Source organism: Mirounga leonina, unplaced genomic scaffold, assembly GCF_011800145.1.
Source record: "Mirounga leonina isolate KUSES-001 unplaced genomic scaffold, KU_Mleo_1.0 Mir_82, whole genome shotgun sequence".
In the NCBI taxonomy this organism is placed as follows: Eukaryota; Metazoa; Chordata; class Mammalia; order Carnivora; family Phocidae; genus Mirounga; species Mirounga leonina.
The window spans coordinates 27170842-27188810 of NW_023270825.1; the positions used below are offsets into that span (position 1 = coordinate 27170842).

General features: G+C 37.6%; 1 protein-coding gene across 8 annotated transcripts in view; it reads right to left on the reverse strand.

Moving 5' to 3' along the window:
- LIN52 (lin-52 DREAM MuvB core complex component) overlaps positions 1-17969 on the reverse strand; it is a 128077-nt gene that overhangs the window by 91262 nt on the left and 18846 nt on the right. The window contains exon 6 of one of the 8 annotated variants that reach the window (XM_034993311.1): positions 6535-6573. The exons of the other annotated variants lie outside the window; for them this stretch is intronic. Within the exon in view, the coding sequence (XP_034849202.1) occupies positions 6572-6573 (2 nt within the window). The 3' untranslated portion in view covers positions 6535-6571. Of the gene's footprint in view, positions 1-6534; positions 6574-17969 lie in introns of those variants that run through there. 8 annotated transcript variants of the gene reach the window in all.

Consider the following 17969-nt stretch of genomic DNA (forward strand, 5'->3'; position numbering starts at 1 on the left):
TATCAGTGTCCTAAAACCATTGTTTCATGTATTTTGTCATTTAAAAAAATTGTTCCAGGTGGGAAAGCGAATCTAGTCCCTGCTATTCCATCTCAGCCAAAAGCAGAAGGCTTTCCAATGTTCTTTACATGCCACTGATTTACATGATCAGGGGAGAAATCTGGGACTCATTGTTGACAACTCTGTCTCCTTTTCTCATGTCCCACAGTAAATCAATCAAGACTTTGTCCTAAATCACTCTCAAATTCAGTGATTTCCCTCCCTGGCCACTAGGCATCACTTCTAGGCATCACAGTCTTGGCTATTCCAATGACCTCCTACTTGGTATTCCTAGTTCCTCTCTTGCTGCCCTCCAAACCATTCTCTACGAGGCCAGATGCTGAATATTGCTCGCTTAAGCCCTTCAATGATTTCCCAGTGTTCTTTGGATAATGTCCAAAACCCAAGAAGTTTTACATGATCTAGCCTTTGTCTACCTCAGCAGTCACTGTCTGTTCCAGGTATATTAGCCTTCTTTCAGTTCTGCAAGGACACTATAATATTCCTTCCCACAACCAGAACTGCTATTTCTTCTAGAAAGCTCATTTCCCTTTCCTTCACTCAATTAACTCCAATTCATTCTTCATACTTAAGTATCTTTTTCTCAGAACGATCACTGCCCACTTGACCTCTGCCCCACATTGTACTTAAAACAATTTATCAGCAATTATTTGCATAATGCCTTTTCTACGAGAATGTTAGCTCCGTGACAGCAGAAACCATCTCTCTTATTTACTGCTAAGTCCTTGGTACCTAGCACAGTACCCTGAAAGTACACAATAAATATTTGCTGTATGAATGTGAGATAATAAAAAGTAAAGATATTGGTCTCTGCTCCTGGTTCCTGGCACAGAGCTCCTAAAACTCTTATAATTTCCTAAGTGGTAAGACGCCTAGGAGCATCTTTTGTTCTAATATTTAATCTTTGACCCTAGTTCCCGATACAGAGTTGCTAAATCCCTTGGAATCTCCTGGGTGACAGCAGTGTCTTTTGTTCTAATGAGGTGACTCTTGGTGGGTTCCTGGATGGGGGCTGCTCACCAGAAAGACCAAGCCATAATTAGAAGCTTGGGATTTTCATTCATACCACTCCCTCCTCCAGAGAGGGAAGAGGGGCTGGAAATGGAATTAATGATTGATCATGGCTATGTGATTAAAGCCTCCATTAAAATGAACAAAGTACAGGGTTCGGCGGGCTTCTGGGCTGGTAAACACGTGAAGGTGCTGGGAGAGTGGCTCAACTGGAGAAGGCACGGCAGCTCTGTGCCTTTTCCACATACCCTGCCCTACAAATCTCTTCTAGTTGGATGTACATCTGTATCCTTTATCATATTCTTTTATAATGAACTGGTAAACAGTAAGTAAACTTTTCCTGAGTTCTAGCAAATTAATCAAACCCAAGAAGGAGTCTGTGGGATCATCTGATTTATAGTCGATCAGTCACAGGCACAAGTGACAACCTGGACTTGCGACTGGTATCTGAAGTGGGAGGGAGGGGAGTCCTGTGGGACCAAGCCCATAACCTGTGGGATCTGACAGTATCTCCAGCAAGTCAGAATTTAGTTAAATTGTAGGACACCCCGCTGGTGTCACAGAATTGCTTGGTGTGAGGACAAAAAACCCATAGGTGGTGTCAGAAGTGTTGTGACAGTAGAGCATGCCAGCAGCGTTGAGAGTAAAAAGGAGAAACCCAGAAGGAGTAAGAGTTGGTTCTCCCTACACAATGAATACTGTATCTTAAAATAACAGAATTTTAATGCTACCAAGGATCTCAAGGGTCTTCTAGTCCAACAACTTTGTTCTTCAACTGAGGAAACTGATGCCCAAGGTCACTCAGCTAAATTAATGATAAAGGTGACAGTAGGCAATAATAAAATCTAAAATTTATTGATAGCTTACTAGGTGTCAAACACCATCCTATGCATTCTTCTTACTGAGGTGAAATTTTTAAGTGTACATTTCAATGGCATTTAGTATATTCACAAGATTGTGCAACCACCACTTATTTCAAATTCCAAAACATCTTCATCACCCCAAAAGAAATTCCTGTACCCATTAAAAGCAGTCACTCCCCATTTCTACCCCATCTTCTTTCCTTTCTCCTGATTGGCAACCACCAATCTGCTGTCTCTATGGGTTTATCCACCCAGGATGTCTCATATAAATGGAATCATAACATATGCGACATTTTTGTATCTGGCTTCCTTGTTAGTATAACGTTTTTGAGATTCATCCATGTTGTACTATGTATCGGTACTTCATTCATTTTTATGGCTGAATTATATCCCATTGTATGTATATACCATATTTTGCTTATCCATTCATCTGTTAATGGACATTTGGGTTGTTTCCACCTTTTGGCTAACATGAATAGTACTGATATGAACATACATGTGCAAGTATTTGAGTTCTTGTCTTCAATTCTTCTGGGTATATATCTAGTAGTGGAATTGCTGGGTCATGTGGTAACTCTATGTTTAACCTTTAGGGAACCACCAAACTTTCCCACAGTGGCAACATCATTTTACATTTCCAACAGCAATGTATGAGAGTTCTAATTTCACCACATCCTTGCTAACACTTGTTATTTTCGGTTTTTAAAAAACTATTATTATTATAGCCATATTAGTGGGTATGAAATGATATCGATACCATTGTGTCTATGATTTGCAATTCCCTAATGACTAATGATGTTCAGCATCTTTTTATGTACTTATTGGCCATTTGTATATCTTCTGTGGAGAAATGTCCATTCAAGTCCTTTGCCCATTTTTTAACTGGGTTGTTTGTCTTTTTGTTGTTGAGTTGTAAGCGTTCTTTATATATTGTAGATACTAGCCTCTTTTTTTTTTAAGATTTTATTTATTTATTTATTCGAGAGAGAGAGAGAGAGAGAGAGAAACAGCATGAGAGGGGAGAGGGTCAGAGGGAGAAGCAGGCTCTCCGCTGAGCTGGGAGCCTGATGTGGGACTTGATCCCAGGACTCCGGGATCATGACCTGAGCCGAAGGCAGTCGCTTAACCAACTGAGCCACCCAGGCGCCCTAGATACTAGCCTCTTATCAGATAAACGATTTGCAAAAGTTTTCTCCCATTCTGTGGGTTGTCATTTCACTTTCTCGATAATGTCCTTTGAAGCATAAATGTTTTTAACTTTAATGAAGTCCAATTTATCTATTTTTTATTTTGTTGCTTGCATTTTTTTGGTGTCATATGTAAGAATCTGTGGCCAGATCCAAGGTCATGAAGATTCATACTAGGCATTTTATAATCATCATCCAATTTAATCCTCTCAACAACCCAGTAAGATAGGTATTATTATTACCTCCATTTTATAGACAAGGAAAATGAGTCAGAGAGAGATAAGTTGTCAAGTTTAGTAAGTATTAGAATAAGTCTGTTCCCAATGACCAGGCTCTTAAAATTCCCAAGCCAGTTTTTCTCTCCATACTCACAACATGGCAGCTTGTTTTTCTGAAAGGGTAATGAGGGAGAACAAGACAGAAGTCATGGTCTTTTTGTAATTTAATCACAGAAGTAGCATTCCATCACTTCTGCTGTCACTAGATCTAGCCCACATTCAAGGGAATAATAAGATCATGCAAGGGCATAAATACCAGTAGCAGGGATCAGAGAGACCATCTCAGAATCTGCCTACCACACCAGAGTTCTGTTTTAACATCACACATCCTTCCTGGGTGATCTCTTTCTCACTGATTAGAACCTATAAGCTGATGATGTTCAAAACTCTATTTCCTGCCACTAGATCCATACATTTAACTATCTCCTGGGTAGATCCTCATAAATTGTCCACACATAGACTTACAACTGAATTGTCCTTTTTTTTTTTTAAGATTTTATTTATTTATTTGAGAGAGCACGCACGAGCACGAGCAGGGGGAGAGGCAGAGAGAGAGAGAAAGGGAGAAGCAGACTCTCCACTGAGCAGGGACCCCAACACAGGGCTCAATCCCAAGCCCCTGAGATCATGACCTGAGCCAAAACCAAGAGTCAGACACTTAGCCGACTGAGCCACCAGGCGCCCCAAATAGAGGTACTTCTTAAGCTATATTTTGAAAAAGCAATACCTACAAGCTGTTCACTACAATAAGATAGTATACCCTTCCAAAGCTTTCTTTAAACCAGACAAACTTAGGCTTTTCAACCAATCAAATACAGATATTAATTTCTTGGATCTGACCTCTTAAGAATTCTTTTTAAAAACAAACCTCATAGGGCACCTGGGTGGCTCAGTAGGTTAAGCATCTGCCTTCAGCTCAGATCATGATCCCAGAGTTCTGGGATCAAGCCCTGTGTTGGGCTCCCTGCTCAGCGGGGAGTCTGCTTCTCCCCCCACCTCACAACTGATGCACGCTCTCGCTCTCAAATAAATAAATAAAATTTTTTTAAAAAAAAAACACAACCCCCCCCCCACAAAAACCTCACAAAATGTCCACAGTGATACCAATGATCAGACTACTCTCCCAGGGGACATGTTTGTAACCATGAAACAGGGACTTAAAGTCATTGCTCACATGTTTTACATTAGCTACAGTGTATTCATTTCTACAAAAGGTCAATGAACTGAAAAAAACTATGCTGGACAGTAAGCCACTAAAGATTGTGTACAGTGCTTCAGTGATTTCCTAAACCTTCGCAACAAAGATCCCCAAACAAGCTCTTTTTCCTCAGGCTTCTTCACAGCAATGCATTTCCTTTTTCACGCTGGTTTTTCTTTCTAGTTGACTGGGGAATTTGACACGGATTCATTTTCACAACATGTAGTTCCAATCCCCATGAAGTTACTTTTCTTTTTTTAATGTTTAAAACTGTTTCTCAAAAGAAACCTATCTAGTAGGCTCAACTGTTTCTAAAAATAATCCACTGCACAGGGTAGATTTCTCACTCAGGGTCAAACTGTAAGGTCTATAAGCACAGCATTTAGATAAGACATTAATAATCCAACTGAAATCAATGGCTCGAGTATAATTCCCTATGGTTTCCACAACCCACCCAAACAACTTTTCTCTATTCTTATAATTCTCCATTGCTTAGATCTGTTGTTTCCATTTTATATTACAAATTTACTCTATATTTCTTATACTACTAACCATAATGGTTTCCATACACATTCGAAAAGATGTCTTCTGCTTTTATAATTAAGTGATGCAAGTTTTAATTACTAATATGAGACTAAAATCTTCCTTATTCTTTCCTTTCCAATCCTAAAATAATTATATGCATCAACTCGGCTATTAGTTCATTATGCAAGTTTTTTTGTCATATGGCGCCCAAGTTAGTCAACAAACAGTTAAAGATGCTTTGGTTTTCAAGGAAAGTGGTTTTCCAAGGATTTTCACATGACAAATGATAACACATTTAAAAATTCATCACTCAGTAAGGTTGTCAGAAAACTTACACATCAAATCAGGAAACCAGTGAGTTGCAGAAAACACACTCTCACTTTGACCGTTCGAATTTTTTCTATTATGTAACCAATAATAATATTCTGATATCCCCACAAGGGAGAAGAAGTGGGGGAAGAAAAGAATTCAGCCAGCCCAAGTCACATATCTAGTAATTTAATATTTATTCCTAAGATACTACAGCTTTGACATCATAACCCAAACTAAAATGACAGGGGTGGCATTAACAAAAAGGGAAAATACTGCTAAAATGAACTACACTAAAATTCACAACTTCTGTTTAAATTGGAGAAATCTGAATATGGATTGTATGTCAGACAACTGTATTGTATCATGTTAAATTTCTTGAGTGTGTTAAAATTATACTGTAGATATGTAGGAGAATGTCTTCATTCTTTAAAAATAATGCTAAAGTATTTATGAAGTGTCATGGTTTCTGTAGCTAGCTCTCAAATAGTTCAAGAATAAAACAATAAACTTAAAATTATATGTGGAATGATAAAGCAAATGTGACAAATGTTAACAATTTGTGAACAGGTGAAGGCTATATAAGTATTGTACTATTCTTGAACTTTTTTTTAACATGTTATTTATTTATTTGTGAGAGGGAGAAAGAGCACACATGAGAGAGCACATACGTAGGCAGAGCAGCAGGCAGAGGGAGAGGGAGAAGCAGGCTCCCCGCTGAGCAGGGAGCCCGACACAGGGCTCAATCCCAGGACCCTGGGATCATGCCCTGAGCGGAAGGCAGATGCTTCACCAACTGAGCCACCCAGGCGCCCCTATTCTTGAAACATTTTAAAGAGATTTGAAACGTAACAAAACACAAAGTTGGGGGGAAAAAACAAACTGGTTCATTAACATATACCATTAAGAAAATCAAAAGGCAAGCCATAGGGGGGGATAAGATACTTGCAATTTATATAACTGACAAAGAATGCATATCTGGGGGGGCACATAGGTAGCTCGGTCATTAAGTGTCTGCCTTCAGCTCGGGTCATGATCCCAGGGTCCTGTGACTGAGCCCCACATCAGGTTCCCTGCTCCGCGGGAAGCCTGCTTCTCTCTCTCCCACTCCCTCTGCTTGTGCTCCTGCTCCCACTCTCTCTCTGTCAAATAAACAAATAAAATCTTAAAAAAAAAAAAAAAAGAATGCATATCTGGATTATGTTAACAACATTTGCAAATCAATTACTAAAAAATTGACAATCCAATTTTTTTTAAAGATTTTATTTATTTATTTGACACACAGAGAGACAGAGAACACAAGCAGGGGGGAGTGGCAGGAAGAGGGAGAGGGAGAAGCAGGCTCCCCGCCGAGCAGGGAGCCCAACGTGGGACTCCATCCCAGGACCCTGGAATCATGACCTGAGCCGAAGGCAGACGCCCAACCAACTGAGCCACCCATGCATCCCGACAATCCAATTTTTAAAGATGGGCAAGAGATATGATAAACACTTCACAAAAGATGTTATCCAAATGGCCAATGAACATATGAAAAGGTGCTCAACCTCATCAGTCATTAGGAAAATGGAAATTAAAACTACACTGGGATACCATTCTAACTATTACAATGGTTAGAATGAATGAATGAATGAATGAATTTATTTATTTTACAATGGCTAGAATTTAAAAGACTGGGGTGCCTGGGTGGCTCAGATGATTAAGCATCTGCCTTCGGCTCAGGTCATGATCCCAGGGTCCTGGGATCCAGCCCCACATCGGGCGCCTGGCTCAGCAGGGAGCCTGCTTCTCCCTCTCCCTCTCTCCCTGCTCATGCTCTCTCTCTCTCTATCTCTGTGTCTCAAATGAATAAATAAAATCTTAAAAAAAAAAAAAAAGAATTTAAAAGACTGAGAATATGTCTGTTAGTAAGGACTTGGAGCAACTGGGTGCCTGGGTGGCTCAGTCGGTTAAGCGTCTGCCTTCAGCTCAGGTCATGATTCCAGGGTTCTGGGTCGCTGCTCAGTGGGAAGCCTGCTTCTCCCTCTCCCTCTGCCTGTTGCTCCCCCTGCTTGTGCTCGCTCTCTCTGTCAAATAAATAAATAAATAAAATCTTTATAAAAAAAAAAGGACTTGAAGCAACTGAAATTGCCAAAGGGCTTGTAAATTGGTATAACCACTTTGGAAAACTATTTGGAAATAGTATCTATTAAAATTAAACATATATATACACCCATAACCCAGCAATTCTACTCCTAGTTATACATAAAACAAAAATACATATGCCAAAAAAATACATATACCATGAATGCTCAGAGTATTTATTTATAATTACCAAACCTGGAAACAATTCAAATGTTCACGATTGGCAGAATGAAAAAATTGTGTTGTGTTCCTGCAATAGTATACTACATAGTGATGAAAATAAACAGATGACTGCTAAACACAATGGATGGATATCATAATCAAAATGTTGAACAAGGGCGCCTGAGTGGCTCAGTTGTTAAGCATCTGCCTTCGGCTCGGGTCGTGATCCCAGGGTGCTGGGATCTAGCCCTGCATTGGGCTCCCTGCTCAGCGGGGAGCCTGCTTCTCCCTCTCCCACTCCCCCTGCTTGCGTTCCCTCTCTCGCTGTCTCTCTCTCTCTGTCAAATAAATAAATAAAATCTTTAAAAAAAACAAAAAACCAAAACGTTGAACAAAAGAGCCAGACACAAAAGAGTATGTAACTTGTGATTCCATTTACATAAAGTTCAAAAACAAACAAAATTTTTTCATGATACCATGTCACAATAGTGCTTGCCTTTGGGGAATGGGCAGGTAGTCACTGGAGAAGCATGAAGGTGGATTTATATATTGGAAAGATTCTGTATTTTCATCTGGTCTGGGTCGTGGTCACAGGGAAGCGCTAATTTTCTGAAAATTCATTAAGCCGTAATTTGTGTACTTTACGTATATTATACTTCCATTTTAAAAAGTTTATTAAAGAACAAAAAATGATGTCACAGAGGAATATTTTCATATCTTGAATCTGAGGTCTCATTTTACTTCTCAACCAAAGAGCTATAATTCCATTTAAGATTGACATTCATTCAAACAGTTCTTTACTCCTACTGAACATTTAATATTAAGAGTATTGTTCTCCAACTACAAGAGAGAAAAGCTGAAAGCATAAAGCTGGACAAAATCTTGGCCAATGTTTGCTTATGAAAAGACATCTCTTTCACCAACTAAGCCATCTCTTGCCCCTGACCCAACAGGTTACCACTTTTATTCCCAAATTTCTACTTCTGGAAGAACAGACTAAGGATGGGAAATGAAGTATCACAACTTTCCCCTTGCTATTCATCACTTGCTTAAAGTGATCAATTGTTGTTAATGGATCTAGTCATTTTTATTTAGAAACAGTCCATAAAAGAGTTTAAAATTTTAACTGCACGAGAAATTAGGAGATAGACCTTTCAAGTAACTATAATTTTGTTTCTAGAATGGTATACAATTTTTCTCTATTTCTTTACTTTTTCTACTCAACAGAATAGAATGTGCTCATTGTGGGCAATAAGGAAAATACAGAAAAATTTAAACAACAAAAAAATCACTTGAGATAGGCATTAAAACATTTCTGGTCCTTATAGGGCAGAATAAATGTCTCTTCCTTTAGGGCAGAAAAACAAACAAAAAAACAAATTGGTGTATTTCCTTCCCATCATTTGTCTATGCCCATGTTCTCAAAACAAAACAAAACCAAAAAGAAAAAGAAAAAAAACAACAACCTGATTTTGTGTTCTGCATTATGATTTTTTCACTTGCAATTATCCTTACATACAACGAGTAGTTTTCTGTAATTAAATTCTTTTCAATGCTTTAACATTTTTAATGGCCACATTGTCTACTGTAATTCACTTGGTTATTCCCCTAATGTCGAACTTTAAATTATTTCCCTACCATACATGTTGTACAATTAAACAGAATGCTACTTTGAAACCAACCCCATCCAAATTAATGTATGCCCTGCTTGCTTTCCTCTATCCTTGCCTGCCCCAACCCCCACCCCAAATCAGAAGAGAATAGAATACCACAAGCATTTTATGGTAAAATCCTCTTTGTGTGTAAAGCCATTTCAGAGGCAATGTTGGGTTTATGAAACAACTTGACTAATGGATAAAATATATGAATGCTTATAAGCCTTAAAGGTAATTTGAGGCTTTGTGTATCCTAATTTGTTAACCAAGGGGAAAATGAGAAATAATGGCATGTTTTATTTCCCATTACCATGATACGTTTTTAAAAACAAAATACTTAAGGCTAAACTGACAATTTCTAATTATGAAGAATAACCTTGATCCCTTCAAAGTGGGATTTCTAGATTTTATACTGTATTACTACCTAAATAGGATGCTATGCTAATGACTATGGTGAAATGGTATGACAGTGTCTGAAACAAAGAAAACAAAAGATAAATTTCATTTGGCATTTGAGAAGTGCAGATTATATATAACACTATCTCTAAGGTGCCTTTGCATCAAGTTCCCTGGCTTTATTTTTCAGGTTAAAATAATTTAAATTGATACCTTCTTAAATTTCCCTGTCAACAGATACAGTCAAGAAACATTAAAAAAAGAAGTTCATCTTTACAAGGAACAAACACTAAAGATATTAATATTTTGCCTACCAAGTTAGCAATGACTTTAAAAATTATAATACTTGGTGTTCACAAGGATGCAGGGGTAGGAAGTGCCTTTCTAGAAGACAATTTGGCAGTGGATCTCCTCTCTGTCAGATATCTCACAAATCTCCAGCTACATGTAAAATGCTGTCTTCACTTCTAGGAGGAACTGACCCTGTTGCTGATATAATCCAAATATAGCTGTTGATTAATAGATATATCAATATCAAATATTTGGGGCCAATTACTGTTATTTTAAATATATTTGGGGCACCTGGGTGGCTCAGTTGGTTAAGTGTCTGCCTTTAGCTCAGGTCATGATCCCGGAGTTCCAGGATTGAGCCCCATGTCGGGCTCCCTGCTCAGTAGGGAGTCTACTTCTCCCGCTGCCCCTCACCCCACTCATGCTCTCTCTCTCAAATAAATAAATAAAATCTTTAAAAATAAAAAAAACCATTTATTTTTGAAGTATAGTTGACATACAATGTTACATTAGAGATGGACAACACAGTGATTTGACAATACTATACATTATACAATGCTTACTACGTAAATGTAGTTACCACGTCATCTCAAATTTATACTTCTGAAATTTTTTTCCAGTGAACAGATTTGGACATCAACTATATATAAAGGCCATACCAATTTCCTGAATAGCTACAGGTAAGCTAAGTGAATAAAATATCACTACAATGGAAGAAAACTATACAAAAGTAATCTATTCAACTGAGAGGCCTGATGATCTGCCAAAGAGTACTGTAAAGGGACTCCGCAAATCCATTTCTGAAGTATGGATATCTTGTTTCACATGTTTATTTCCCTGAGAGAAAAATATCTATCCAAAACATTACCTGTTGCCCAAACTAGACAAGAGTATTGCTGTCACTCTATTAGTAACATCCATCTATACAAATGGCTTTTACTTATTTCTAAAAAAAATTAAGGTGCCTGCCTCCTAAGAAACATTTAGAAGAGTTTGGTGATGTATTTAACTGGATCTCTCTCCTTCTTTTGAAGTCCCTGTAATTAGTCAGGCTCAAAACATCATAGTAGACTCTAATTTCAGCTTACCCCTTATGATCCATCCAAACAGTTACCTAGTTCTGGAAATGGTACAGCTGAAACATCTACTGCACTTCTTCCCATTCTCACTGCCAGCATTCATTCAAGCCCTCACCTCTTCTTGCTGGACTCCCATAATAGCTTCCAGCCCCCTGGCTCTACTGTTCCTTGCCATCCTATGCACCAATGCCTTCTAATGGTATGACTTTCCTACTCAGAAATCTTCAATGGTAGAGTTTTTAGTGACACAGAAAAACACTTAAGATAGAATAAATGAAAAAAAATGCACAGGCTAAAACTATATACTATAGTCTTCGGTTATGTTAAAAAGCATGTTTGTGTATATGTATGGACACAAGCAGAAATGTAAACACAACATCCATACACAAAGGGAAAAGAGTGGGGCAAAAAACATGCAGTGTTATTTCTTAGTGGTAAGGTTTTATAGTTTTTACTTTCTTCTTTATCTTTACAATTACAGATTTATGGTAAAGTCTCTTTCAATAAGTGTCTCTATAAACCATCTATAATGAACACATAGTTAATGTTATAGCCATTAAAATCTTTTATTTTTTTTAAAGACTTTAGTTATTTGAGAGAGAGACAGAGACAGAGACAGAGAGACATGAGCGGGGGGAGGTGGAAAGGGAGAAGCAGACTCCCCGCTGAACAGGGAGCCCCGAAATGGGACTCCATCCCAGGACCCTGGGATCATGACCTGAGCCGAAGGCAGACACTTAACCGACTGAGCCACCCAGGTGCCCTTAAAATACCTTTTAAAAAACACTTCACATGCTTCCATTACCTTTAAGTCTAACTCCTCACTCCCTAGAATTCAAGGATCTCCTCAATCCAGTCCCCTTCTCCTTTGTTGTCTTATTTCTTATGAACCTTGATGTAACCTGGGCTTCTTACGAACCAGATGAGATCACTCCCACCATTCCTTGAGGACAGCTATTCCTTCAAACTCTGTTTTGCTCTGAATATTCACTCCACCTGGAATATGGTCCCTTCCCACTCCCACCTAATAAGCTCCTATGTGTTCTTTAAGGTCTATTTTCAATGATCCAGAAATAGCAAATACTACCACACCCCTTCCTCTTGTCCATAGCAGGCAACAATGACTTCTCTGAATCCAGGCTCCTTCCCAAAATCCTCAATTCAATGGCCCTAAACAATCCTTACTAATCAATCCATGTTTATACACAAAATGAAACATACCTGCCATTCCTATAGCAATCTAATGTAATTACCCTCTTCTCCCCCACCCCACAGGTCTTCGTACTCTTACGGAGCTTATCTCCTCTACCTTCTATTAAGAATCACTTACTTAATTGTCTTATCTCCCTTTCCTACTAGATTTTAATCTGCACAAGGGCAGTAATTATGTTTTATTCATCTTCATATTCCCTGCAGAGCCTTGCAGGAGGTCAGCACTCAAACAGTTGCTGAATTGAATACTTCATTCTTTTCCTATTATCTCATCACTCAAAATGGCCAAATATTTGCAAGTTTTATTTTAAAACAATCAGATTCTTCTTGAAGAACAACTAATGAGTCAAGTTTATTTCATCAGTTTTAGCCAACGTTCCTGCCTTAACTTAATAAAGCAGTGTCTGATCTCACACAGTAACCTGCAGAGTCAAAGGATAGAAAAAGAGAAGCTGAGATAAGAGAACTGAGCCCATTCTGAGGGGGCTTATATCCAGGTACGGAAGTATTGAATTAAACTACCACATTTTTATAATTTTTTCTACCAATCTCTAAAGGACTCTGAGCATCAGAAATATATATCTTGCTTTGAAAAGGGATTTAAAAACTGGGGAGATGAAAAGGAAAAACAAAAATCTAAAAAACCAAGCAAGGCATCAACAAAGTTAGGCAAATAGTCTGGTAAAGTCACAAGAATGTCTTACCTAAATCAGAAACCCAGTTCAAGAGATATGGTCGAGGAAAAGCTGGTAGTACAGTAAGACTCATGCTGCCATCTAGAGGTTAAAGACTAGACGATTTTCCTCCTCAATCAACCAACTGCAGTTAATTTAACTTCTATTATAGAGGGAGACTCAATAGGCCTTAAAAAGTAAGCCAGACAAATATCTCTGCTGTCAGGCCACAATGAAGAATATCCAGGCTGTAAGAGTCCCAGTTTTTCTCCCCTTTTCTTCCTTCATAGACTAAAATAAAAAATCTAAAGACCAGAGTTAACTGTGCTTTAGAATTTTATCTAGATGGGAAACAATTTCTAGATATAAATGGTCAATTTTTCCCCCCCAAAAATTATATGCCTAGAGGGTAGAGAAATCTACTATACCACAGGCTAATTTGGAAGTTCTCCTTTGGCACCATCTCCTAAGAATGCTGTACCAAATGGTTTCTGGTATAGACAACTTCATCAAGGTAGACTGATGGGATAAAGTACCACGAATGGGGACGTCTCAGTCTTTTTACAATAAAATGTTCCTTTTAAAAACTATGGTAAGTGATTAAATTTAGCCAAATAACAGTCCCACTGAAACTTCTAAATGAACACACAGGATTAGACTATAAATTAGTAAAAAAAAAAAACCCCAAAAAACAAAAAAACAACTTATATCAAAATAAGCTAAATTTCGGGCGCCTGGGTGGCTCAGTTGGTTAAGCGACTGCCTTCAGCTCAGGTCATGATCCTGGAGTTCCGGGATCGAGTCCCGCATCGGGCTCCCTGCTTGGCAGGGAGTCTGCTTCTCCCTCTGACCCTCCTCCCTCTCATGCTCTCTGTCTCTCATTCTCTCTCTCTCAAATAAATAAATAAAATCTTTAAAAAAAAAAAATAAGCTAAATTTCGTAAAGCTTTTCTTAAATTTCAACCCAGCCAAGTAAATGAGTACAAATTAAATTGAGATTTTAATTTACTTTGTAGTATAAGGTTTAAAGCGTAATTTGCAAGAACAAATGCATCAAATTCAACATCTCTTCATGATAAAAACACTCAACAAAAAAGAAAAGGTAATTTCCTCAACCTGACAAAGGACATCTACAAAAAACCCACAACTAACATCATACTTAATGCTTTTTCCCTAAAGTAGGAAGAAGACAAGGATGTCCACTTTTGCCACTTCTATTCAACCCTGTACTGGAATTTCTAGCCAGGGTAATTAAGCAAGACAATGAAATAAAAGGCATCCAGATTGGAAATGAAGAAGTAAAACTACCTCTACTTGCAGATGACATGATTCTGTCTGCTTTCGCTGTGTCTCTGTCAAATAAATAAATAAATAATCTTTACAAAAAAAAAAAAAAAAGAGTTAGATGCTTAACTGACTGAGCCATCCAGGCGCCCCTGTATATAGAAAATCTTAAGTAATCTACTAAAACTCTACTAGAACTAATAAATGGTTTCAGTGAGGTTGCAGGATAGAAGATCAACCCTTGAACAACACGGTTTTGGGTTTTTTTTTAATATTTTATTTATTTTTTGACAGAGAGAGAGACAGCGAGAGAGGAAACACAAGCAGAGGGAGTGGGAGAGGGAGAAGCAGGCTTCCCGCCGAGCAGGGAGCCCGATGTGGGGCTCGATCCCAGGACCCTGGGACCATGACCCGAGCCGAAGGCAGACACTTAACGACTGAGCCACCCAGGCGCCCCGAACAACATGGTTTAAACTGTGCAGGTCCACTTACATGCAGATTTGTTTTTGATAAATACAGTACTATAAATATATTTTCCCTTATGATTTTAACATTTTCTTTTCTCTAGGGTATTTTATTACAGAATACAACATATACTACATATAGTATAAAAATATGAGTTAATCAACTGTTTATAAGTAAGGCTTCATGTCAACAGTAAGCTATTAAGTAAGCTAATTAAACTTTGGGGGAGTCAAAAGTTATACACAGATTTTCAATCGTGCAGAGGTTTGGCACCTCAAACCCCATTATTCAAAGGTCAACTGCATTTCTCTAAAGTATCAATGAGCTTAAGAAACAAATAAACATGGAGGGGGGCGGACAAAGAGAGGCAAATCAAGAAACAGACTCTTAACTATAGAGGACCAACAGATGGTTACTGCAGGGGAGGTGGGCAGGGGTGAATGGGTTAAAAAGGCAATAGGGATTAAGGAGGGCAGTTGTGATGAGCCCCAGGTATTGTATGTAAGTGATGAACCACTAAATTCTACACGTGAAACTAATATTACACTGTATGTTAACTGGAATTTAAATAAAAACTTGGAAAAAAAATAAAGCACCAATGAACAAACTGAAAATTAAATTAAAAAGACATTAACACTTATAACATCAAAAAATAAAATACTTAAGAACTAACTTAACAAAATATAAAACTTATACTTTGAAAACTACAAAACATTACTGAAAGAAATTAAAGACCTAAGTAAATAGAAGACATATTCATGAATCATTTTAATATTATTAAGATGGTTCAATGCAATCTCTATCAAAATCCCAGCTGACTTCTTTGCAACAACTGACAAGTTAAAATTCCTACAGAAACTCAAGAGACCCAGAGCAGCCAAAACATCTTGAAAAAGAACAAAGTTGGAAAACCCACACATCCCAATTTCAAAACTTACTACAGAACTACAGTAATCAAAACAGTGGGGTAGTGGCATAAGGATAGACATACAGATCAATGAAGCAGATTTGAGAGTCCAGAAATAAACCCTCACATTTATGGTCAGTTGATTTTTAACAAAAATGCCAAGACAATCAATAGGAAAAGAGTAGTCTTTTCAATAAACAGTGTTTGAAACAACTGGCTAGCCACATGCAAAACAATGAATTTGGATCCTTACCTTACACCATATACAAAAATTAACTTAAAATGGATCAAAGATCTAAATGTAAGAGTTAAATAAAACTATAAAACTCTTAGAAGAAAACACAGGCATAAATCTTTGGGACATTGGATTAGGCAATGGTTTCTTAGGTATGAAACCAAAATACAAGCAACAACAAAAATAGATAAACTTGGTTTAAACAAAACTTAAAAATTTTGTGCTTCAAAGGACATCATCAAGAAAGTAAAAAGACAACCCATAAAATGGGAGAAAACTTCTGCACAGCATATATATGATGAGTGACCTGTTTCTAGACTATATAAAGAACTTTTTTTTTTTTTAAGATTTTATTTATTTATTTGACTGAGAGAGACAGAGAGAGAGCACAAGCTGGGGGAGCAGGAGAGGGAGAGGGAAAAGTAGGCTCTCCGCTGAGCAGGGAGCCCGATGTGGGGCTTGATCCCAGGATCCTGGGATCATGACCCGAGACGAGATGAAGGCATCTGTTTAACCGCTGAGCCATACAGCTGCCCCTAGACTATATAAAGAACTTACAACTTAATAATAAATACACAAATAATCCAATTTAAAAATGGGTAAAGGATCTAAACTGTTTACTTATATCTCCAAAGAAGATATATAACTGGCCAATAAGTACATGAAAACACGCTCAATATCATTAGCTATTAGTCAAATGTAAATCTGAACAATGAGATACCACTTCACATCCACTAGATGAATGATAACTTTTGAAAACAAAAACAAATACTGGCAAGAATATGGAGAAACTGGAATCCTCATACACTGTTGGTGGGAATGTAAAATGGTACAGCCAGTATGGAAGACAGTCTGACAGTTCCTCGAAAAAGTCAGATGTAGAGTTATCATATGACCTAGGAATTCCACTTCTAGTTATAAGCCCAAGAGAGCAGAAAGGTAAATCCACAGAAAAACTTGTAAATAAATGTTTATAGCAGCATTATTTATATTAGCCAAATAGAAAAAAATCCAAATGTCCATTAACTGGGGGATAAGTATAATGTGGATAACTGGTGGATAAATATATCTATACAATGGAATATTATTTGGCCATAAAAAGAAATTAAGTAGTGATACATGCTACAACATAAACATCGAAAACATTATGTTAAATGAAAGAAACCAGTCACAAAGACCACATACTGTATGATTCCATTAATATGAAATGTCAAGAATAGGTATATTCATAGAGACAGAAAGCAGATTAGCGGTGGCCTAGAGCTGTGGGCCTAGGGGACAAATAAGGAATGAATGCTAATGGGTACAGTGTTTCTTTTGGGGGAGATAAAAATGTTCTACAATTGTGGTGATAGCTGTACAACTCTAAATGTATTAAAAGCCACTGAATTGCATGCTATAAGTAGGTGAATTGTAGGGTGTATGAATTATATCTCAACAAAGCTGCTATTAAAAAAAGAAAAAGAAAAAAGAACAAGTGCATCAGAGTCCCAAGTTTTAGCCTTAGTTTCAAATGGCATGATCCTGTGCTTTCCCAATTTTCACACTGAATATAGCCATTAATTAGCTCCACGAGGGAAAAAAAATTTTTTAAGGGTAAAAAGTGTTGAGAATCAGTGTTCAATAGGGTCACAATGATAGTTCCACTGGTCTTTTTTTTTAAGATTTTATTTTTAAGTAATCTATACACCCAATATGGGGCTCAAATTTACAACCCCGAAATCAAGAGTGACATGCTCTATCAACTGAGCCAGCCAGGCACCCCTAGTTTCACTGGTCTTAGGAATAAAGCAACCAATGGACTGTTGAAAAGACTAAATCAGGATCATGTCCAGGTCATAAGTGATGGAATAAGATTCAAGTAGAAGATAAAATCAAACCATCATCAACAAGCTTCACCCTATTTTTACTATGTGTAGTTGATCATCCAGCCACTAGAGGAAAAATTCCAGACACTACAAAACCTTCAAATGTTACTTCTCATCACTAAAACACCAACTATCCAAAAAAGAACAATTTCCAGAAACTTTCACCTTTTCAGTTTTAAGTCAATGGAT